At 38.1% G+C, this 23,215-nt stretch overlaps 1 protein-coding gene across 15 annotated transcripts; it reads left to right on the top strand.

Annotated features, from left to right (window-relative positions):
• Nucleotides 1-4,480: 4,480 nt before the first annotated feature.
• Nucleotides 4,481-22,504, top strand: LOC121080573 (heterogeneous nuclear ribonucleoprotein K). 15 transcript variants are annotated; one of them, XM_040578679.1, is made up of 16 exons: nucleotides 4,481-4,643; nucleotides 5,626-5,745; nucleotides 7,525-7,604; nucleotides 8,382-8,491; nucleotides 9,848-9,904; nucleotides 11,334-11,377; nucleotides 12,332-12,404; nucleotides 13,005-13,118; nucleotides 14,262-14,390; nucleotides 14,902-15,209; nucleotides 15,559-15,613; nucleotides 18,469-18,519; nucleotides 20,394-20,415; nucleotides 20,490-20,572; nucleotides 21,004-21,173; nucleotides 21,946-22,504. In XM_040578679.1, exons 3-16 carry the CDS (start codon nucleotides 7,556-7,558, stop codon nucleotides 21,977-21,979), a joined length of 1,299 nt encoding a protein of 432 aa, XP_040434613.1. In that variant the 5' UTR covers nucleotides 4,481-4,643; nucleotides 5,626-5,745; nucleotides 7,525-7,555; the 3' UTR covers nucleotides 21,980-22,504. The 15 variants fall into 15 exon arrangements, with proteins under 15 accessions (XP_040434613.1, XP_040434615.1, XP_040434622.1 ...); XM_040578691.1 differs by lacking the exon at nucleotides 4,481-4,643 and adding an exon at nucleotides 4,665-4,878 and having other exon boundaries at nucleotides 8,394-8,491; nucleotides 22,007-22,504; XM_040578685.1 differs by lacking the exon at nucleotides 4,481-4,643 and adding an exon at nucleotides 4,665-4,878 and having other exon boundaries at nucleotides 22,007-22,504.
• Nucleotides 22,505-23,215: the final 711 nt, after the last annotated feature.

Here is a 23,215-nt window from a genome sequence, read left to right as displayed (position 1 = left end):
TCCCTTTGTATTTAGCATTGTTGTGGGCTTACCTTGAGTATTGTTTGCAGTTCTGGGCCCCGTGTAGTGGAATGAAGCTGGGCTAATTAGCATTCGGGAAGAGCCTGGGGATCTGGATCAGACACCGGTAAAGGTGAGCCGTTGGGATCAAAGAGAAGGAAGCCTGACTGCCATGGAATTAAGAGACTGAGGGTAACAGGCAATAGCAAAGAAGTACACGGCCAGACAAGTCAGCAGCCCACAGCGGCGGCAGATCCAGAGCGGGTCCGGCTAGACAGCAGTGATGGCTGTACCGGGGGAAGGCATGGGAGCAGCAAAGTGCCACGAGCGGCTCCTGCCGTTGCTGCTGCTGCTCAGCCTGGTGGCATTCTTGCCAATGTTTATGTGCTTGTTGAAGGTGTCTCCAGTTGAAGAAGAAATGGGCAACCACAAGGATGTTAAGAAGTTTTTCAGGACACAGAATGATGTCTTAGTGCTGTATTATAGATCTGCTGCTGTTGAAAGCTCACTCAGGTTACTGTCCAGTATGATCCAAGAGGTGAAAGGACAAGGCACTATAATTTCATCACAACCCCCCTCTGAAGAAATCAAAATCCCAGATGCTAAGAAAGCAGATAAGAAGAAAGGTGATCAACCTGCAGAAGATGAAAAGCCCAAGATAAAAGTGAAGAAAGAATATGAGTATGAGTTCAGGGACAAGTTGTCCGAATTGTGTGAAAAGTTTATTTGTAAAAAGTTTGTGATGGTTGGTAAAAACATATATGGTTCTCTATGCAAAGTCATAAAGGCATCAATATATAGCACTTCATCCCACTGAATTAAATTGTAAAGATCCATTTTCCTTCCCACTTACAGAAAAGCATGAATTGTAATATGGTATTATATTTTAAAGAACCCCCCTCAGGCCACTTTTCTCCATCATCCAAAAAATATTGTGGCCACCACCGATTACAATATTTTTTCATTTTCTCTTTAGTCAAAGGATCCCCCACAATTTTTTTCCACTTTTTCAAAATAGAGCCCAGGGGAGTGCAAAGAGATGTTGCAGTAGAGCAGGGGTCCTCAAACTATGGCCCGTGGGCCGGATATGGCCCCCCAGGGTCCTCAATCCAGCCCCCGGTATTTACAGAACCCCCACGCTGGGGGTTGGGGGGGGAAACCAAGCAGCCGCAGATGACCTCCTGCCACTTCATCCACATGCCGGCCCCCTGTTTAAAAAGTTTGAGGACCCCTGCAGTAGAGGATGCTGCACCCATTTTCCTGTTTTCATGTTCACCAAATGATATTATCCAATTACCATATGCTATCGGTCTAGACCTTTAATAATCTACAACTGCACACCACTCCGACCCCATTGGTCAATTAAGACCTCCTGCCAAGTGTTATTGTGTGACTTATGTGGAGATTAACTCATCCGTGCCCCCCCCCCCCCCCCGGTCAGTCGACACCCCCCTCAGGCAACTCCTAATAGGAGTTTTAACCTTTTTGATCCTACTGGCCACTAATTAATTTCACTCAGAATTCGTCCTTACAGGGTGAGGTGGTCCCTTGACTTGAAAATCCCAAGCTCTCCCCTTTTCCCAGAAATACCTCTGTCTGGCATTGCACCTTTGAGTCACTCTTGTCCCGATGCCAGAGGGGAACCAAAGTCAGTGGGCACCGAAGCCCTATCCAATCCTCCACTGTCAGGAACCACGAGACGATGTGGGCAAGGCCTTAAGGCAGTCCCACCTGGGTTGCCAAAATGTCGTCCAAAACATGGAATTGTTCACCCAGTGTGCAAGAGCTAATCAACACACAGAGTCGAGGTATTTCTTTACTACAGATTTCTTTACTACAGTACAAAGCTGGGGGCTAGGTGGTATTCTACAAAGCAAGCCCAAACCTCAGAATAACAAGAATAATATTTATGCAGTCTACTTATACATATGTATTTTCCAAACTCTACCTAAAAGATACTATTGGTAATTTGTTATGCACGGTAGTTTTCTGTTAGTCTATATATCTCTCACTTCGATTTAAAGTTACAGTGTATTTTTAATTTACTACACATGTCCGAGGGAGGTGAGGGTGTGAGTCTTTTAGTCATGAATTGAGTTGGTGGTTGCGATCTCCCCCTGCCGCCTTTACATTTCCCCTAGTTACAACCTCATTCTGTTGACTTGTCTTTGTTGCAATTAACTGGCTGCTGGCACTTCCTGGGTTAGGTTGTTCTCCTTATCAGGCTTTTAGTTCTCCTTCAAGGGGACAGTCATTAATACAAAGTTACAGATACATGACTAACCTAACTTCACTAGAAGAAGAGAATCATTTCATGTTGACAACAATAAGATAATGGCGATTGAATGCATAGCTAGACATCACTAGTATACTAGTGACAGGATGCATGGGAATGGTTCAAAGCTGTGTCAGGGGGCATTCAGACTTGACATTAGGAAACACTTCTTTGCAGAGAGAGTAGTCAAACACTGGAACAGGCTTCCTAGAGAGGTGATCAATGCCCCATGCCTGTCAGTGGGCATTAGGGCAATGCCCTTAATAACATGCTTTAACTTTTGGTCAGCCCTGAAGTGGTCAGGCAGTTGGACTAGATGATCAGTGTAGGCCCCTTCCAACTGAAATATCCTATTCTATAGCTAATACCTGAAGAATATTGAACCTTGTTGGCTGTCCAGTCAAATGGAAGCAAGTCTAAGGAAATCAAACTTCTCACCAGACCAAAGCTTTTTTTGTTACAGTTCTAAATCATGCAGTTTCCAACAGCCTCTGTGGTGGGATGACCTTGGCTAGCAGCCAGGTGCCCATCAAGCCACTCTATCACTCCCTTTCCTCTGCTGGGCAGGGGGAGAAAATAAGACAAAAATCTTGTGGGTTGAGATAAATGCAGTTTAATAAAGAAAAGCAAAGGTTGCACACAGAAATAAACAAAGCTAAGTTTCTACTCTTGTTGCAATGTTAAATGCAGACAATTTCTTTTAAGTTAAAAGAAAAAAGTGAATTCTCTAGAGCAAAATCCAGAAAGATGTTTTTATTCTTCTGACAATAGGTAAAGTTATGACTTCTCTCACTTGCATTGTATAGAAGTTTGCTCTCAATTCAAAGTTCAGCTATTCTAAGCGTGACAATGTAGACGCAATAACAATTAAACCCACTTCCACTGATGCTAAAAAACATGCAGTTCCAGTAATTAAACAAAGTAAGCTTCAACCAGCATAAACAGCCTACAGGAAAGAACAGAGACTTCTACAAGCAACCCTTCTTGGTAGCTTCATCTTTTCCTGTTGATTTAATAGTAAGTATACACCTGAAATCCTTCTGCTGTGGATGGAAATATAGTAACTAGAAGAAGAAAGGTTCTCCTCCAACTGTTTTGTTTGTTTTATTCTTATTATTGCTGCTGTTCACACCCAGCCTACTTTAAAAATTGACTTAAGAAGTTATTGTCCCATTTTATTAGCACTGTTAAGAAAACAGGCTAGAAGCCCCATTTACAATATAAACAAGTTGGGATCTGTAAGTATTTGTACTACAGGGGCAATTTTTACACTTTAACAGAATGAAAGCTTTGGAATTAACAGAAGGCTAGCGTGAAATATCAATGTTATCTAGAGATCCAGTCCAGGGTTTGGCTACAATAGTACTAAGTTTTGGTGATCGTTGTCTCAAGAACATCAGTAGTTAATTAGCTTTACCTTCTTGTTAGTTTTGGAAGTTCCATAACTGCATTTGGAATCTGTTTATCCCCTTAAGGGGGATGACCAAGGAGCTCAACCTCCCTACAGAATTACACCGAAGAAAATTACTGTAAGAATAGCCAAGAAACTCAAGGCTTTGTCTTCTGACATTATAACCTGCAACTAAGAAAAAAATACCCTGTCTTAAAGTTCTTCCCCAAAACTCCACCACTTAGAAGAAACTGTACAGTTAATTAAGGGACATAATCCATTTGTTTACTCATCAGCGGGTCTAATCCCATGGGCCTCTTGTAAAGTTAAGGACCAGCACGTCACGCCATTTTCTAGAAGTTTCTCATATGGGCCGTGCAGACCTTAGGCAACCTGTCACCTGCTTGGTGCTGTAACCCTGTCCCAAGAGCTCCAGAGGCAGCGAGGCCAGCTGCCGCCCTGCATTCCTACAGGCACCGACGAGCGGCAGTAGACAGCGATGAACACTGAGATGAGATGCCTCACCCCACCACTGAGTCACATCAGGGACAGGACACACACTCCTCAAACCAACTATAACCAGAGCCCTTTCCCCCACACCCTACCCTCAGTCAAGCCACCCCACACTTATCCGGGGCAGGGGCGGTGCCGAATAAGGGGGCAAAACCAGCAGGACAACCCAACTCCCATAACATGAGTTGAGGGTAGGGAAGAAAAAAAGAGAACACATCTGCTCTCAGACCCCCAAAACCCCGCGCAACCCAACAGCCAATAGGAAGCGTGGAGCCACGTGAGCCTTTAAGCTGCCCCGCCCCCTCCGGTGCTAGGGGACAAGCACAAGGCGGAGTTTTCGCAGACGCCATTTTTTCCTAAAAAAAAAATACAACAAAAAACAACTGAAGTTGGTCTCGCTTTCCTTTACCGCTTTCCATCGTCTCTGCTGTTGTTGCCGCTCCTCTTGTGGCTTCTGTTAGTCAGGTAAAACAATCTAGGTACACAACAACGGTGCAGGGTAGATCGCGCTCCTCTCCTCGTGGCACCCAGGCCTGTTTCGCCGTGGTCCACACGGAGGGCGGGGCGAATTAGAGGCCATTCCTGTTCTGACGGGCAGTGGATCCTTCCGGGGGGAAGGCGGAGGCGAGGCGGCTGGGCTAGTCACCTGGTGGTGTTGGTGGTGAGAGCTGCTCACCTTTATCGTACGAGGTGGGCGCAGGTAAGCACGCCTCGCGCGCGTAGCTGATGAAGGTGAGGAGGGGGTGTTGCGCGTGCAGTGTGCGGGGGGGGGGGGAGTGGAGCTGTTGATCGCGCCCCTCTCGACGCTGCTGTGTAACACGATAACGTAGAAGTTCTGAGTCGCTGCCAGGCCCCAGGATTTTCATGGGCTCCCGCAAAGACAGCGCTCTTCTCTGCTGGCGGAGCGGCGGAATTGGGTAGGTCTAGGGACTGCTGCGTGGAGTAGGAGAAGACTGGGAGTGACTCCTTAGCTAATGTGGGGCGGCTTAGCGCAACCTGCCGGGCCCAAGGGGCCCCATCTGTTCTGAGGGAAGGGTGAAAAGGGTGATTGTGTTTCTGCCGGCAGCCATCGTGCTTCGGCGACCTTAGCGCGGGCACGGTGGCCCAATCGGTGCGGCTCCCGGAGTGGCGATGTGTTGGAGCACGGCTGCAGTAGCGGATGCGCACCAAGGCCGGGGGAGCAGTCGTCGCCGCCTTCCTGCGCCTATCCTGGTTAACTGTGCATGGGGCGAGGTTTTAGGAATTATGGCGGGCGGAGAGGAGGAGGGAGGGCTCTCTTGGCTGCGGCCTGTGCGGAAGCGACCGTGCCAAACCGATTGGGGAGCGCTCTGCAGCAGGGCCTGCTTTTAGGGGCGATCGCGGCGATGGCGGAATTTTCGTGGCGGGGCCGTTGCTCTCTGTCGGCCCCGCTTGAACTCGGGTGAGGGCCTCCTTTGTGTCTCCCTAGGCAGAGCGGGGGAAATCTTGTGACCGCGTGGTGGTGGTTTTTCGGCTCCTGGTTCCGCCTAGCAGTGGGTAGGCGCCATTAAAGCGGCCGCCATTTCTGATGGTCCCCGCCACCGCGAAGGTGGGTATCGGGCTGTGGGGGTTTTGTAATGTCCTGTTCTCCTTCCCACCCACCCCCACCCCCCCCGGGCCCAATGAGTGAGCTGGACTTCCGAGAACTCTGCGGCGGCGGGTGGGCTGGCTGTGGATGCCGTGCGAAGGATAAAGTCTGCTCAGCCCGAGCATACCGTGGTGCGGCTTGCGCGTGGGCTGTGGAAGGGAAGGTGTGCGGGCGGGAACGGTCGTAAGTCCCGGAGGGAGCGGGATAGATACATGCTGGCATCTCCTAGCCCTCTACTCATGTCCGTGGCCGCTTTATCCTTTTGATGTTTTTAAAAACGTTGCATTACTCAATCCCGCAAGTTCGATTTACACAACAGAGCATAGTAGCTAATTGAGAGCATCTTCTCCTGAACACTATATTAAATTTCGCCCCCCTCCCCTCCGCAGCTCTAAAATTTCTGTGAGGGTCATAAATAGAATAGGATCTGCAATAGAATAGAAAAGGGGTCTGATAGGGTTAGCCATTTGAACCTGATGAAATTCACCTTCCTTCCCCCCCCCCCCGCGCGCGCTCTGGTAACGTCTGTTTAAACTTGGCTATTTAAGCAGCCCTTTTCCATTGGGTCCAGTTAGGGGCCTGGAAATGCTATCATGTGCTGAGAAGTCGGTCTTGGCAGTGGCTGTAAAAGAGTGCATGCTTACTGGTGGTGCTTGTTGTTAGCCTGCATAAGCAGGGTAACTATTACAAATTAATAGATAATTGAAAGGATGTTTTAAAAAGTTAAACGTACCTCACTTTTTATTTGTGGATACATGAGTGTCAACCGTTTGTTCAGACTATGGAAGTTGAGCAATAAAATCTAAGGCATTCTTTGGCTGTTTTCTGCACAGATTAATTTTTAAGATAAAAAGGTGCAAAAATGTTCTGCCTGGATTTCTAATGCATTTTAGAAGTAGTCTCACGTGGACTTAACAAAAATAGATCTTGGAGGAGGTACCTGTTTCACAAAGTCAGAAAAGTTCAGCTGCTTTTGAGATTCTTTGTGCATGTATGTAGAGGTTATACATAATTAGCATGGTATTTTTTTTGTGTGGCTTGTGTGTAATTTCTTTTGTTCATCCATTATATTGAATTGAAAGCATGATAGAATGCCTGCTAGTAAGTTGATAATCACCAGCTTATAAAATTAATGCTGGTGATTATAATACCTTTTTAGTCGAAGTTGTTTAGAACTAAACAATAAGCAGAATGTTACATAGTGTCTCTTAAAAAGGAAATACAATGTGTACTATATAACATGCTAAAAATAGGAACCAGATAATTGTTCGCTTTAAATATCTGAAAATCATTATCAGTAAATGCGATTGCTTAAAACTAGCAAATGCTTGAATACCGAGCAAGTCCAGAATCATTCAGACTGTAATTATTTGTAAGCTTACAGACTTGATTGTTTCTCCTCTTAGTGATGTGTTTGGCTTATGTTATGTTTTCTCATTTGTAAAGAAAAGTTTTGCAGCAAAAACTCGGGTCAAACCCCTGATTTAGTTGCTGGGAGAATCAAACCTGTAAGTGAACAGAGCCTGATCTATGCTGTTTTCATAGGCTTCTGAAGCAGTGGGCTGTTGGGTTTTGATCCTGCCCAGAACACTTGAGTGTTGCTCTGCAAGTGTATATAAAACCGGTTAGCTCTAAAAGCACGTATATGTTTTTGGTTTTCCCTTTAGTATGATATACAGTTTTCTTCCCCCCCCCCCCCTTACAAAATAGATGTACTAGTGGTTTTTTATTCTGCAACAGGTTTTATCTGCACACCTAAGAACAAAAGATAATGGAGACTGAACAACAGGAGGAGACCTTTACCAACACAGAGACAAATGGTAAATTTTTTAAAGGGCTATTTTATTTTATTGTGGGGGGAAAGAACCTTTTTAAGTCTCAGTGTTTCTAACCATTTTGGAATACTTTAACTGTGTCAAATGCTTGTATTGGTAGTATTTTTTGCATTTAATCTTTTAATTTTTAAGTGTTCTGTATGACTTTATGTGGTTTTCGTATCATGAATACGTAATTTTGCTTTGGGAGTATTTTAGACATGGCATAAGTAACTAAAAGTTATAGCTATCAAATATTTTCAAATCCTTAGGTAAATACTCAGTACTTGTCTGGACAATGTGATCATGTAAAAATACTGTCAGACATATCTATTACTGTATTTTATTTATTGTAGATGTTAGTTTGAAGGAACGTGTGCTTATATATACATGAAATATCTCGAAATATTAGCTAAGCAAAAAACTTTTTGGACATAATTAGCGAAGAAGTGTTAGGACATTAGCATTTAGTTGGTTCATGCCAGTTTTTCAAAACTATTTGAAATACTACTTTATTATTGTTCCACCAGCGTTAAGTTTGCAGAATTCTCATTTCAGCTGTAGTTCATAGATTTGGAATGTGACTCTTCAATAATTAATTGATATGTAGGCTGATGAAGTAGAAATCTGTTTCTGTGCTATAGATACTCAGGGTAGATGTCAGAAGTTAGCTTTGGGCTAATAGGAGGGAATGCTTCATTAGGAATACAATGCATAAGCTTGGTATGCAATTTTTTCGTGACTTAGAAAGTTAAATATATGTTTGTGTTTTGCCCCCTATGGACCTGTCTACAGGTAAACGTCCTGCAGAAGATATGGAAGAAGAACAGGCCTTCAAAAGATCTCGGAATACAGATGAGATGGTTGAATTACGCATCTTGCTTCAAAGCAAAGTATACTTCTTTAGTATCGCTATGTTACTCCTTATACCATTGCTTAAGCCAGTGGTGACAGTGTATGTTTAGAAAAAAAAAGTGTGCTTTATTTAAAATAAAATAACTTATTAGGGATATTTGTAAGTACGTGAATGATAGTAGAAGTGTGCTGCAATGGTATTATCTTCAACAATTTTTTTAAAATGTGAGCCTTTAATGATCTATGGGAATTCTCTGATTTAAAAAAATGTACTCATTGAAAAAATAAAGTGGCTTATAATTTCTATTGCTTTTCTCATGCTTGAATGGAATGTAATTGTTTCCAGGGGAATGACTATGTATTAGTCTTTAAAAATCAAGCAGTTTAGGGAATGATCAGCTTGTGATTGTAAATTAAATGAGAGAGGCAAGATGAGGACTTCCTCAGGATTTTAGTAACTTTCCCAGATTTATTAAATCTATGTATCAACAGGAGGAAATATGGGAGTAATGTTTCAGGGATTGCAATTGCTTTGTCAACTAGTATAAATTGTCATAGTACAATTGCTATTTATGAATCTCCTTCAGTGTTTCCAGTCATTACAGATGTTTGCACAGTCTGAAATAACTCTGTCTTTTGTGTCAGGACAGGGAAATGTTACCTTATTTCTACATGGCAATTCTGATTAATAGTCAAGTTATGTGGAATGCTGCAAAATATTTGTGGTGCTGTTAGCATCATGTATAAATTGCATAATAAAAGCAATACTTTTGCATGTAGTTCTTGAAATAGCCTGTTAAAAATGTAGTTTTACAATCGCCCCTCTTGAATATCTGAGTTTATTCCTGTTGATTTTAGCAACTGGAGATTAGCGATTGTTTATATTGGCTTTACATTCTTCAGACTGTACCTGCCTGAGTGGTCAGTTGAGTTACATTTAAAACCAAAGTAGTATTTGAAATTATCGAATATTTGGAGTGCAAAAGTGAAATTTGCAAACATAAAGTAAACAAATTGGGAAAATCCTTGACCTACATAACATGCATGGAATCCCATAAGGTATTTTTTCAGTCGTACTGTAGCTATGAGATGGTTTTACATAGAAATAATTGCCTAGAAACCTAAATTTAAAATTGACATAATATTGAGTATTTTTATTTCTTTCCAAAGTTCGGGTTTAAGAGCCGTTTTGACTTTTTCTTTTCCCCTATGATAAAACTATGTCAGTTTGTTTCTATTTGATTTGACCCTTTCAAAAGCAAAACAAGCCCCGCTCCACCCCTAAATACATCCCACAAGGTAATGCAGAGATAGATACATTGTTCTTAGTCTTCATTTCAAAATGTAGTCTGTGCTGTATTAGCATAACATAACTTCTGAAAACTATTTTCCAGAATGCTGGAGCAGTGATTGGAAAAGGTGGCAAAAATATTAAGGCGCTTCGTACAGATGTGAGTATATATGAATTTGAATTGATATGACACTAATTCTTTCAGAGCACTACATTGAAAACTTGATTGCATACATTTCTTGAAACTGAGAAATTCAAATCTAAATGCTAATTATAAACCATTTATAATGATTGTTAGAGGAGATAACTAGTTTTTCAGTTTGTGTTGTAATTAAAACTCAGGCTTAAGTTATGTGGGAGCAGAGGTTTATATTAAGCCTCTTTGCTTTCAAACAGGGTTCCTTCAAATGAGTTAACATCTTCAATTAGAAATATTGGCAAAGCTTAAAACCCTTAAGTATCATTTCCCAGATATGTGAATCAATTATAGTACTATTGAAAACTATTGCAGGTGGCTAGCTTAACCCAGTGATAGAGGAATTTTTTAACTTTTAAAAAACCCCAAACCCATAATGGTCCATCTGTTCTTACTTTAACAGCTTGGACATAAAGCACAAAAACATTCATGTTAAGATTGCAAGATTTAAATACATTTATAGAACAGTAAAGCAGCTTTTTATTCTATTGGTAGCATTTTTAAATGGTCGTGACTTATTTATCTATTCATATTTTATAGTTGATTCTTGTTATTAGACACATGTTCAGTGTAAATATTATGTATTTATAAAACTTTGCAATGCTTCTTAAATTCCATTTGTTTACACTTCTGTACTTAACATCAGCTACAATTTCAGCAATTTTTTCAAGCAAGACTGTTCAACATGATATTTGCTAATCTATCATTACAGAATCAGTTCCATCTAAGTTCACAAACTATAGCAACTAGAATTGAGGATTAAGCTGAAATGGTTGGGAACTTGTTACCTTTGGTACACTTGGTAACTTTGGCAGCTAGTGGTTTTGCTTGTTTAAAGTAAATAAATATATCACCTAAGTCCATTTAATTTAATTGATCTGGAATACTAACTTTCCCAACTTGCCCAAGGTTCCGGTAATATGGATCTCAACAGGTTTTTTTGTGTCTACGTTCATGAGCCAGCCTGCTACTGAAACATGATTATGTTAAAAGTAAAAAGTAGTTTAGTCAGATAAAGTAACTCATTAAGTTCCATACTGTTAACCCACAGTCAATGTAGCAATCCACTGTTGTGTTAATTTTAAGAACAACTTAAGCTTGCTTCATTAACTGAGAGTAATGAGTATAGTTTGTGTTAAAATTCACTGCTTTTCCCCCTTTTCCCTCTCCTTGTTTTTTTGGCCATATATCTCCGTTACCCATGTACTGGATCGACTTGCCCCTGCGTTGCCCACCATGACGTTGGCCCATCCACCCCTGAACGCCCATGTGAAAACCCTGGTTGGCTATGCCCAAAAATGTACTCTTTGCCAAATGGGTACCATACTTGACAACTACTGATTGAATACCCATGCCCAATGCCAACATCCACGAACGCCAATGACCAATGCAGTACAATGCAAGTGTTTCAGTCCCAGACAGCAGTGGCCCCGAGCGGTATGTCCCAACAGTTTATGCCTCACTGCCTGACTAGAAAGAGAGAAATGTATTTTATTACCTGCCTTTTATATAATTAAATAGTATCCCCTTATAGACTATGTATTGTGGCTTGGTTTTTTAGTTTTTTGGTTTTTTTTTTTAGTTTTCTGTCTTATTTTCCCCATTAAATTTTTTTGTCACTGAACTTTTACGTGAGTTGGCCACCCAAACAATCCACTAATTTTATTTCAATGGAAAGAGCACAGTTTCAAGTGTTGCATATTCACTGCATTATAAATCAAATTGCTTCAATAGTTTCTTGCTCTGTCTTTGTGGCCCACCTTGCTCCCCCCAACATTGTCTCTTTATAATTATTTCTGATTAAATACTACTTCTAGGCCACTTTTCTTCACTTTTTGTTTGTGTTACATTTTTGTTTGTGGGGCTTTTGAGGGTTGGTTTCCTTTGGTTGGTTTTGGTTTTTTTCCTTGTATTTATATTCCTTTTTTGCAGAGCCTATTAGTAATCTAACTGGTCTCTCAACCGTACTCCAGATATAATGTTGACCACTTGCATATCCCCACTTTTTCTACAAGAAGGTGTGCCAGTTTTACCAATGTAATGGCAAGGGTATACTAAATTAGTGATGGTGGGGAACATGAATATTCACTTCTATTTTCAGTTCTGCATAGATTTCTTGCCCACTTACTCTGAGCCCTTCCAAAAGCTCTTGCTTGCTCTCGCTCTCTCTGCGAGACCTACCTAGTCTTAAATTCATCATACATATATATTGGGCATAAACAAAGATGCATGTATTGTAAATCTAGTGAACAGGTTTGCTTTAAATGGGGAACATTAATTATAAGTTCTTCTGTGTAGTCAATCTTGTTAGAATTTTGTGTATGATTATGAATACTAAACTTCTACTTTTCCACCTTCTCCATATTTTCTGACCATTATGGCCTCTAACAGCATCTTGAGTATAAGTGCAGATACAGAGACGATTGGAGAAATTTTGAAGAAGATTATCCCTACTTTAGAAGAGGTATGTTTCTTAGATTTGTTTCATCTTCAGAGTTATACATTTATATTTTAAAATGAGATAATTCTAGATGATTCTGTGCTATATTTAATATGTTAAATTAGAAAATAAAACCCAGCCTTTTTTGAAAGGAGGACCTATAGCTCTCAAACTACATGTTGTTGGTTGCTTTTTTTTTTTTGGTAGAGGACAGAGACAATCTCTATTTATAAAATTAATATTTGGAACAGCCTCCTCCCCTTCAAAACAACTGTCTCCTGACTTGTTTAGTCCTCAATTTGAAGTAGCTGTATTGTAATTTCCATCCTGTCTTGGCTTTGTAAGCAAGTGTGTTGTGCTGTTTGATATCTTAAAATTTTATACAATAATAATAAAAGAAATAAGGAAAATTAGTTTGACATCACCTTACATTGAGGCAAAGTACTCAAAATAGGTGTGATTCTATCGTAGCAAATACAGCATTATAGTTCAGCAGCAAATTAAGTCATACCATGGTGTTTGGAGGAAAACCTTAACAAAAAACCAAAATTAGTATTTTGATTTTTTTTCAATTATGTTTTCCCCTGACTAATATTTTATTCTTTTCTTGTATGCATCTTACAGTATCAACACTACAAAGGTAGCGACTTTGACTGTGAATTAAGACTTCTAATTCACCAAAGTCTAGCAGGAGGAATTATTGGTGTCAAGGGTGCTAAAATCAAAGAACTCAGAGAGGTACTGTGTCCTATTCTTTTCAGATTCTGCTTTTATTCTATAAACAAATTAGGGGTTTCTGCTCATAAACAGTGAGTGTAAGCATCATCTATGCAATAATTCCTGCAGAACATATTTCATACGTGATTTCTGTGTTCTGAGATCAATCTGAGTTACTTATTACAACTTTCTTGCAAAAAGTCAGAAATAAAGTGCCTATTGGTGATAGAGCCTAGGACTTCTTATAAAGCTTTTAAGCATATCAGCAGTAATCTTTATAAATAAAGGATACTTCATTCATCACTCCCTTCTGGAATGAACTGCTGAATAGACTTGGTACTGGACATGGAAAATGGTTTAGTGTGGATGCATCTCCATAAATTCTAATGATGATAATTTAATAGATGTTTGAATATTGCTATAAAAATGTAGTATGGAGTGGGTTTTTAATGTAGTTTGGTTTTGAGTGGGTTTTGTTTTTTGTTGGGGGGAGGGTGTGTTGGTGGTTGGAGTGTTTTGTTTTGGGTGGGTTGGAAGGGGTTTTTTTTGTTGTTACTTTAAGCTCTGCTTCCTTAGAGACCACTGTTTCTTTTGTGAAGGAATGAGGTTTTGTTCTAAAAAGCTAGTGGTCTCTATGAATCTAGAGTGTTGTTTTCTATCCTTTATTGGCATTGTGTCAAAAGGCAATTTCAGGTCAGTTTAGATGTTAAGCTACTATTTGTGTGGACTGAGGAAGGCAAGATGACTAGACATAATCCTGACAACACATCCAAAGCATGTCTTTATGACATATGAAGGCTTATATAACCTGTAAGCTTATAATGGGTATGTGGTCCTTTTGCTAATATTTTATTAAATTACCCTGAAGATGAGCCATAATTGAAAGCTTTTTAAAAATCAAACTTTTTTCCTCTTCACTAGCATTTCATACAAACTGATAATCAATGCAGATCTTAAAAATATATTAATCCTAAGATGAAAATTGTTGCAAGAACTCAGAGCAGCATTCACTTCAAATGACTAGAAGTTTAATGGTCTGGTTTGATTGTTTCTTTAAAAATGTTTTAGTGTGTGTCTTGCCCATTTTGTTTCCAATAAATTTATAAAATTGTTTAAAATACTTGTATTTGAAGATTTTTTGGATTTTTTTCTTCTCTTCAACAGAACACTCAGACCACCATTAAGCTCTTCCAAGAGTGTTGTCCTCATTCCACTGATAGAGTGGTGCTTATCGGTGGAAAACCTGATAGAGTTGTGGAATGTATCAAGATTATCTTGGATCTTATCTCTGAGGTAATGTGTCTTAAACTTATTATTCTTTCATTGGTATTCATGAAATTCAGGGTGATTTGGATAGAAAATTATATTCTTCCATTTCTATTTTGAATTCAGTACCTCTTATCCAGTAACAAAATAAGCCTTGGACTGTTAGCACCCTTTGAAATTATTCCTGTTTTCTACAATTATAGACCCTAGAAAGGGTGTATCTTATTGGAGAGGGAAGCCATTTTTGGTACCAATTAACTGTTAGTCATGCTTTACATATCAATAAAATATGACTTTTTAAATTGGGGAGGAAGGGAGCTAAATGTACATGCACCCATCAGTAAGCAGTTTCTCCATCATAGTTATCAGGAAGCATATCACCACCCCTGCTTCTCTTATCAGCATCGTGAAATCAAGAACGTATTCAGAATGTATAATTTCATATTTATACATTTACTATAGTAATTTAATGAAATACAATAATTGTAACAGTGCTAACCCAGGGGCTGTGTGTGGTGTTTTTTTGTGTGTGTCTTAGTCTCCTATTAAAGGACGGGCCCAGCCTTATGATCCCAATTTCTATGATGAAACATATGACTATGGTGGCTTTACAATGATGTTTGATGATAGAAGGGGTCGTCCAGTAGGCTTTCCAATGCGTGGAAGAGGAGGCTTCGATCGAATGCCTCCTGGTCGTGGTGGCCGACCCATGCCTCCATCAAGAAGAGATTATGATGATATGAGCCCTCGCAGAGGACCTCCACCACCTCCGCCAGGTCGTGGTGGCAGAGGTGGCAGCAGAGCTCGTAATCTTCCTCTTCCTCCTCCACCACCTCCTCGTGGCGGGTAAGCTGTTGCATAAATGCATTGTACAAAACTCAACTTGAGTAAAATTTGCTGAATTGTGCTCATGTTTCCAGGACTTGTTTCACACTCTGTGTTGGTAGTGATTATGCAAGACTGTGAGCGTACATTGCACCAGAGAATTTTAAACTCAAATACTTTTTGATTATTTTTTGTAATGTACCAGTCTATCAGGACTATAGCCAGTAGTTCTGTAACTTTATTTTCTGTCATTCACAACTTGGCTAAAGCATTTAGAAATTCATAGTTGTGTACAAATCATGAAAACCTGAATTAGAATATATAAGCTAGTTTATAACGAGTCATGTGCTGCTGTTTTTTCTCATTTTAGAGATCTTATGTCTTATGACCGAAGGGGTAGACCTGGAGACCGTTATGATGGAATGGTAGGAGTTAAAATTCGTATTGTTTTGTTTAGTAAATACAGTTAGCACTGAATATCTGAGGAAACTGTTCTTAAATACATATTTAAGTGTAGGGCATGTGTGCTTCTAATAAACTTAGATATTACCAAAATGTTTTGGCTATACAAAATGGTCCCCTCAAGAAGATGACTGTTTGGGGTGTAAAGGGTGTTTGGGATGTGATCTGCTGTGTGGTTTTGGTTTGTAGGGTTTCTTGTTTGGTTTGTTGTTTTCCCTACCTGCCATCGACAATGGAATAGAAAGTTGGTAGAATGCAATCCCTGCAGGTTTTATTACATGGATCTTCGTTTAGACTTTCTTTTTAATCTGGATGACAGAAATAGGAATTGGGAGCCTTTTCAGATCAAGAAGCCATGTCAGCACAATGTTTTCCGACAGATGTTAGCGGAATTTAAGAGAACATGAATATCTATAAAGAGCTCTAGTTGGTCTGGCAGATGATTGTTTTTTCAAATAAATTCTTGACTTTATCCTGGTTTCTATGTCTGAAAAAAAATCTACTGTAATTCCAAATGTTTTGGAGCTAGGGCCACTAATAAGTTGATTTTTAAATGAAATTAGGTACATTCAACCATGTTGACGGGTGGGGAAAGTTTAAAAAAAGGTAATAGATACTCTTCCATGTTGTACTCTGAAATGTGACTTCCTGGTAGTCGCTTACTGTTGTATCCTCTTTCTTGGAAAGAGAAATCATAGGCATCTAGGAGGTAAATACTCTGGTTAACAATATTTTTTCCTCCTCTGGTTCTGTTTGGCATATTCCTGAAGATGACAGGTTAGATGAGATTTTTTTAAAAAAAAAAATCTTTAAAATAAAAGGAAGAGAAAGAAGTGGATAGGAGCTATGAAATGAGATTTACACGTTGCCTCCTGGGAGGAAGAGGCAATTAACTTCCAGTAATACATACTGGAAGTACATATTACAAGGATGTCAAAATTGGGGCACCAGAAGCCTAGCAGAAATATTGAAATGAAAGACTTGCACTTAAAATTACCAAAAATAAACAAACAAAACCCCCATCATCTTGGAGATGTTGAATCTACAGAAATCCTCATTTGCTGCCAGTCCTCTGCTAAAGGCAGAAAAATTCAGTAGTTCAAGACTCATAAGATGGTGAACCAAGACTGGATGGTGAAACTTGAATTTTCTGAGATGCGACAATACTGACAGCCTTGTGCATTCTAAGATGGGAGGGGAAAATAATTTGGAATTTTTTAAAATTTGTTTTTATGTGTGTGTGTATATATATATAAAATACCTATTCTAAGGCATTTTACTGAAAAGCATGCGTGAATTGTTTCACTTATTAGTTATATATTTTAGGCTGTAACTACTCCAAATCAAATGCCTATGGACTATAATGGCTATTCTGATAGCTGAGTAAATATGAACGCATTTACACTATTTTTTAACACCCTCATCCCCATGGGTGCTTTAGATATACAAAGGCACAAAAACATACCAGGAGAAAAAATAAGGTGGAGAAGTGTATATAAAGCCATTTAATCCCCTCTTTTTTTTTTTTTTTTTTTTTTTTTTTTTTTTTTTTTTTTTTTGTGGTCTGGTTTTGCTCATTCAAATGATTCCTACTACTTGATATTTCTTAACATTATTTATATGTGTATATGTATACATGTCTGTATAAGCACTTGAATAAAGGTACATAAACAAGAAGTACTTCTAATATCTTTAGTATAAGAGATTTGAAATTAAGGAGCGTGTTAAAAACTGAAGGAAAGATGTTTGACATTTATCTATATAAATACTAAAAGAAATTAACAAACTTTCACTCTTCTGGGCTAATCCCTTTAAAAATAAGGCAAAGTTACAATAAGGAATTTGCCATCAGTTAGGACTACATGCATATTCTTTCATTAGGTGTAAAAGTCAATAAATTCTTATTAATATGATGCTCTTTGTCTTATCCAATCAGTGCTTCATTTGGTTTTGATTTTGTTTCCATTGGTGGTTAGTAGTAGCTAGCACAAATGAGTCTGTAGAGAAGAAAATTCTGTTATGTATCTTCAATTATCCTGTACTGGGTGTTTTAGGAACTGTTTTTAAATGAGCATTTATATTTTAATGTGCTATTCGTGTTGTGTTGTATGTTTTAACCCAGCAAAGGCCTTTGCCTTAATAGTAATTTAAAGTGGATTCTACAAATTATAATTTTATAATTGTTGTTTGATATATTTTCCCCCAATGTTTGTTGTAGAAATCTGAAGGAAAGAAATGCTATATATTACTTGGAAATCAAACCACTTTTTTTTTTATATATATATAATTAGGCAGTAGTAGATTGTTAGTTTAGGTATTGCCTATATGAGATATATGGAAATACATTAATAAAATATGATAAGTCATGTTCTTACTGCTTGACCTGCTGTTGATGTAGATAGATCAATGACAGTTAGTTTAATTAAATGCCTTTTCTGGGTTTTTTCTATGTATGAAAGAAATAGAAGGTTTTTGTATTTGAGAGTAACATCTTTTAGTATATAGTACAGCTTTAGTACTCAAAGTTGTTCAAAACAAACTGTTCAAGCTTTGCTCTCCTCTTAGCTGTCTGATTCTCTTTGTAATAGGAAAATCTGTTTACACCATAGAAACAAGCAAGAAAGAAGTATGACCAGTTACAGTTCCCTTGCAGTGAAAGTAAAAGGGAGTGGATCTTGTAACTGTTCTATATCATGTACTTTTTTGAGTCTTTGTAGTAGTAGTGCAGAAAAATGTTTGTGTTTGCTATAAGCCTCCATGACATGGACTTAATTTGGATTTGTTTCTTCTTTTCCTCCTATTATGTTGTGCCTGGAAGATGATGCAGTGTCATGTGGATGCCTGTGATGACATGCAGCCACCAGAGTTGGTGAGTGTGCTCATGCTTTTATTTGACTGGTGTAATAGTTGATTTTTGAGAAAAATCATTTGCATTGGTTAAGGGATAACTGGAATTTCTTGAGATTGAATGTAGTCAGTGGCAGCTTGCACCTATTTAAAAATCCCTAAAGCTGTCCTCCTAACTCAAGTTATTGGCAGTTTGTCCTGAACAGTGAATTCTATACAGGCAGTTAATGTTCCACAATGGAAGTATACAGCAGCACAGCCAAGAGAGCAGCTTTTCTGTTGTATTGCTTCTTTTGTACCCTATTTTAATGTTCTAAGTTGTAACTTTCACTGTAACTTGCTTTTCAACACCCTGTAGGTGTGTCAATTTAGGAATATGTTTTACATTAACTTTATCATGTTGTGTTTTCTCCTGTTTCAAATGAGGAATGTTAAAAATAATTCTTTACTTATAGTTGTGGATAAACTATTATGCATTACCTATCCATAAATTTGAAAGTATTCAATTTGATTTGTGTTTATCAAATTTCTTAGGGGTTTTAGGAAGGAAGGTTGGGTATCAGCAAGTGTTTATGCTTGTCTAGAAGACGGCAAAGTGCTACCAAATATTAAACGTTAGTTCCTAGCTTACATAAACAGTTAAAATTACTCATCTGCTGTCATATTCATTTGTTGTCTTCTAGTCTGGGGAGGAGAAACAGCAGAAAGGGTCAAGAAAAGGATTGTTCATTAAAACAAGTTAGCCCAAAAGAAGGGTTTCCCTTCCCTGTGCAAAATATCAGCAAAAATAGGTGGAAGAGTCTGTGTGTGAAATATGCAGCCCTGATCAGCCTCTGAATTAAGTTCTAAGCAGTGTCCTTCATTCTTTTGTATTTTACACTCCACTACAAGCTCTGTTATGTTGTATTATGGTCTGTATTGCTAAGCAATGTGATTACACAACACAGGTTGCTTAGAAACAAATGATCAGCTGAACAGTTTTTTCTGAATAGCTTCCATTTGGATGTGGCTCCAAAAGGCTAGCAGGTAAATAGTTTTTGGAAAAAATTGTTGCATTACAACTTCTGCAAAAGAGTAATTCATACAAATTCCTGTATTTCAGTGATATAAGTTGAATTCCAGAGAAGTGTGCACGTCTATTATCTGCTTCTACAGGAAAATATTAAAATGGGTGTTTGTGTATTTAGAAGGCATTAATTCAAGTTAAGCACTTGATATCAAGTACCAGTCTACAAATCCTGAAAATAAAAGCAATCAGGAGTGCTGCATTGCAGTGATTTGGATTTGGTATATGGTAGTTTTAGCAGAACAGCAGTAATTAATGTCATGACTGTCCCTTCTAATATACAAAGTATTGTAGCATAGTCTGAATGAAGAGACCAATTATAAGTTATGAGTTGAATTAGTTTTTCCTCAAGATATAGATGGAATGGTGTAGGAGGGTTGACAGTTACCAGGTAAATGTCTTGTCCCAAACTGAGACTTTAATTTCTCCTGACCTGTATAGGTAGTAGTAATAAGGCTGAACTCTGATCTTTTGTTTTGAATGTTAGTTTAGTCCAAGGATCAGGAGTAGATCCAGCATTAAGAGCTGTTTATCAGTTGAATTCGTAAGGTTGCTTTGTAAACTGGTATGGCTGGATCTTGATGACTTATTCTTAGAGTTTTTAATAGAGTAAGCTAAGAGGTTGTCATAAGATATTCCCCTCCCCCTCCCTTTGTTCCTGGTCTGCCCTCTTACCCAGTTTGCCTTTAATGACATTTAGATTTAGGTTGTGGGTTAGGATTTTTGCATAAAATAGGCTCAAAGTTAACAGTATAATACTTGAGATGAAAACATGTTAATAAATCATGGCTATTTGCTATTTAAGTATTTTCTTTCTCTTTTTCTTATAGTTTGAGGGTGGCTCTGGATATGGTAAGTTTTTATAGAGAACTTTGACATGCACTTCATTTAGTCAGTAAGAGGCTTGATGCATACGTTTAAATCAGACTATTCTTACACAGGGGGCCGTGGTTCATACGGAGATCTTGGTGGACCCATCATCACAACACAAGTAACGATTCCCAAAGATGTAAGTGAAGTTGACTTGCTTACCACTTGTGTTTAAATAAATAGAATGTCATAGCCTTTTTTCAGACTGTCAGTAAATCAAAAGTATTTGTGATGCTTGACAAGTATTTTTGATATAAAGCAAGTGTTTCAAAATCACTGAAAGTTTATTCTTAAGGATGTTTGTTTTGGCTTCAGTTCAGAGATGCACTGAACTATTTTATTTTTTTTAATATTCAGTAATAGAAATGGTCTACACAATTTGTTTTTACAACCAAGCATCTGGTTCTTCCAACGTTATCCCACTTGTGTTTATATAATAAACATTACAGAGGATGTTTTGAGGCTGTAAAAGAGTAAGCTTCCACTAAATTGATGGAAGCTAATTGAACAGTACTGTGTTTTTGCGGAGAAAGCTACATCAAGAAATAAATGCTTTATTTTCTCCCCTAGTTGGCAGGTTCTATTATTGGAAAGGGAGGCCAGAGAATCAAACAAATACGTCATGAGTCAGGAGCTTCAATCAAAATTGATGAACCACTAGAAGGCTCAGAAGATCGAATAATAACTATTACAGGAACACAGGACCAGATACAAAATGCTCAGTATTTACTGCAGAACAGGCAAGTTGAAGCTTAATGCTGTCCTTACTGTCAATTTTAAACTGGCTTTCCTACTACTACATACTAAAGCTCCTGTTCTCTGTAATATAGTTTTTAGAAGACAGGATTTAAGTATCTATTGAACCTAACTTCTTCAGTGGTAGTTCTGCCTTGATTCTCTTCTCTGTTCTAAAATGAAGATTCCCTCAAAACTAATCTTGATGGAAGACACCTTAACCAAGCAGTCCTCTCATTTCTCTGGTGAAAATTGCTGAAAAAAACCTACTTGTAATAAAGTACATAGAACCTGTAGAAAATATAGAAGATTTCAGTGGATGTTGGTCTAGTTCTGTGTGGAAGACTAGTGATTTTGTTGTTTTTAGATAACTTAACTGACAACAGATCAGAGTCTACCATATGGCACAGACCATGCCTCTACAGGACAAGTTGAAATCAATTGGTGCTGTTATGCAGCATTTCACACCTTGCTGGCATTACTTTCTCTTCTGCCAAATATTGAGTTTCAGACTTAGTTTGCTTAGTTTTGCTTTAATGTCAGCTGTCATAGCATTTGTGACTGTTTAACTTGAATGTTTGGCTTTAGATTACTAATGTTTAAATGTGCTTAAAATAATTATATGCCTATAATCATTAGCCCTTAATTTTTTAAAATTATTTGCTTTTAGATGTATTGGAAATTTGTAGTTTAATCTTTAAGAATGCCATTGTGAATATTGATGCAAGATGTATGGTCAATCATTCTAATACATGCTTTTTTCTTTTTCTTTTATAGTGTGAAGCAGTATGCAGATGTTGAAGGATTCTAATGCAAGATTATTTTTTCTTTTTTATAGTGTGAAGCAGTATTCTGGAAAGTTTTTCTAAGACTAGTGAAGAACTGAAGGAGTCCTGCACCTTTTTTTTTTTTTTTTTTTTTAATATCTGCTTCTCTTTATTAAAAAGTCAACATTCCTCTACTTCATAGGTGTTTCTGCATTTGAGGTGTAGCGTAATCTGCTGTTCTGCTGATCACCAGATATAATGTTTTAGTTCATTACAAATATTTGGGGGAGGGAAAGGCCACCCAAGACTAACAAAGAAATTTTGAAATGGCAGCAGAGAGTGGATTTTATTTTTGTTCATTATCGGTAGTAAATTGTAATGGGTTTTCTGTAACTGTTGTGAACACCCTGATTTTTCTGTATGCTGTAATTTTATTTTATTTTTTTGTTTAAGGGGGGGAGAAGACTGGTTGTCCCCATGTCCCTGGTATCCTTTGAGAGCAGTGTGCGGAATGTAATGCTCTTTTTTTAGTTATATTTTATGATTTCTAAATAAATTTAGTGAACCTATTATTGGTGGTCTTTTTTTTATATATATACTCTTTTTTTCCTCCCACAAGAAAATGCATAAATTAAAGTTGCTGTTAAGCTTGCTCTTCTGCTGCTTTGATATATATGGAGTTACGTGGTTTTGGCAAACTAAAACTGTGAAAACAGTGGCTCAGCTTTGCTATTTGGGGAAAAAAAAGTATAAAAGTAATAATGGAAACATTGTGTGACATTTGATTTTTTTTCTTCAAGTTTTTGGCCCTCTGCAGTTCGTGTATATATATTATTAGTGACAGTATATAAATAAAATATTTTAAAAGTTTGTGATGCCACTGAGTTAACAGTGGGTTAAATACAACTGGTTCTAGACAGCTTGCTTAATGCAAATAATAATGTCAAAAATAGCAGTTGGTGTATCATTAATGAAAGAATGGTAGTTCTCAAAGCTTTCATTTGTGTCAGGTAGAAATTTTATGACTGACAAATTGGCAGTATCTAACTTGATTTTCATTGTATGCAGAACTTAAACTTGTTTTTCTCTGTTGAATTCCATAGGAAATATTTGTGAGAAATTTAAAAAGATTAAGTACGTCTGGATATTTTGTGTAATACCTTGGTATTTTATATTTATAGTTTACAAGTCTTACTTTCACTTCCTAATTAAAAACAAAAAAAAGGCCAAATAACTTTGTAAATATGAATGTGATTGACCTAAATTAAGTGGATTCTTTC

Source organism: Falco naumanni, chromosome W (genome assembly GCF_017639655.2).
Source record: "Falco naumanni isolate bFalNau1 chromosome W, bFalNau1.pat, whole genome shotgun sequence".
NCBI lineage: Eukaryota > Metazoa > Chordata > Aves > Falconiformes > Falconidae > Falco > Falco naumanni.
The sequence above is the reverse complement of the archived record's forward strand: the minus strand, read 5'-3'. Positions and strand labels throughout refer to the sequence as shown.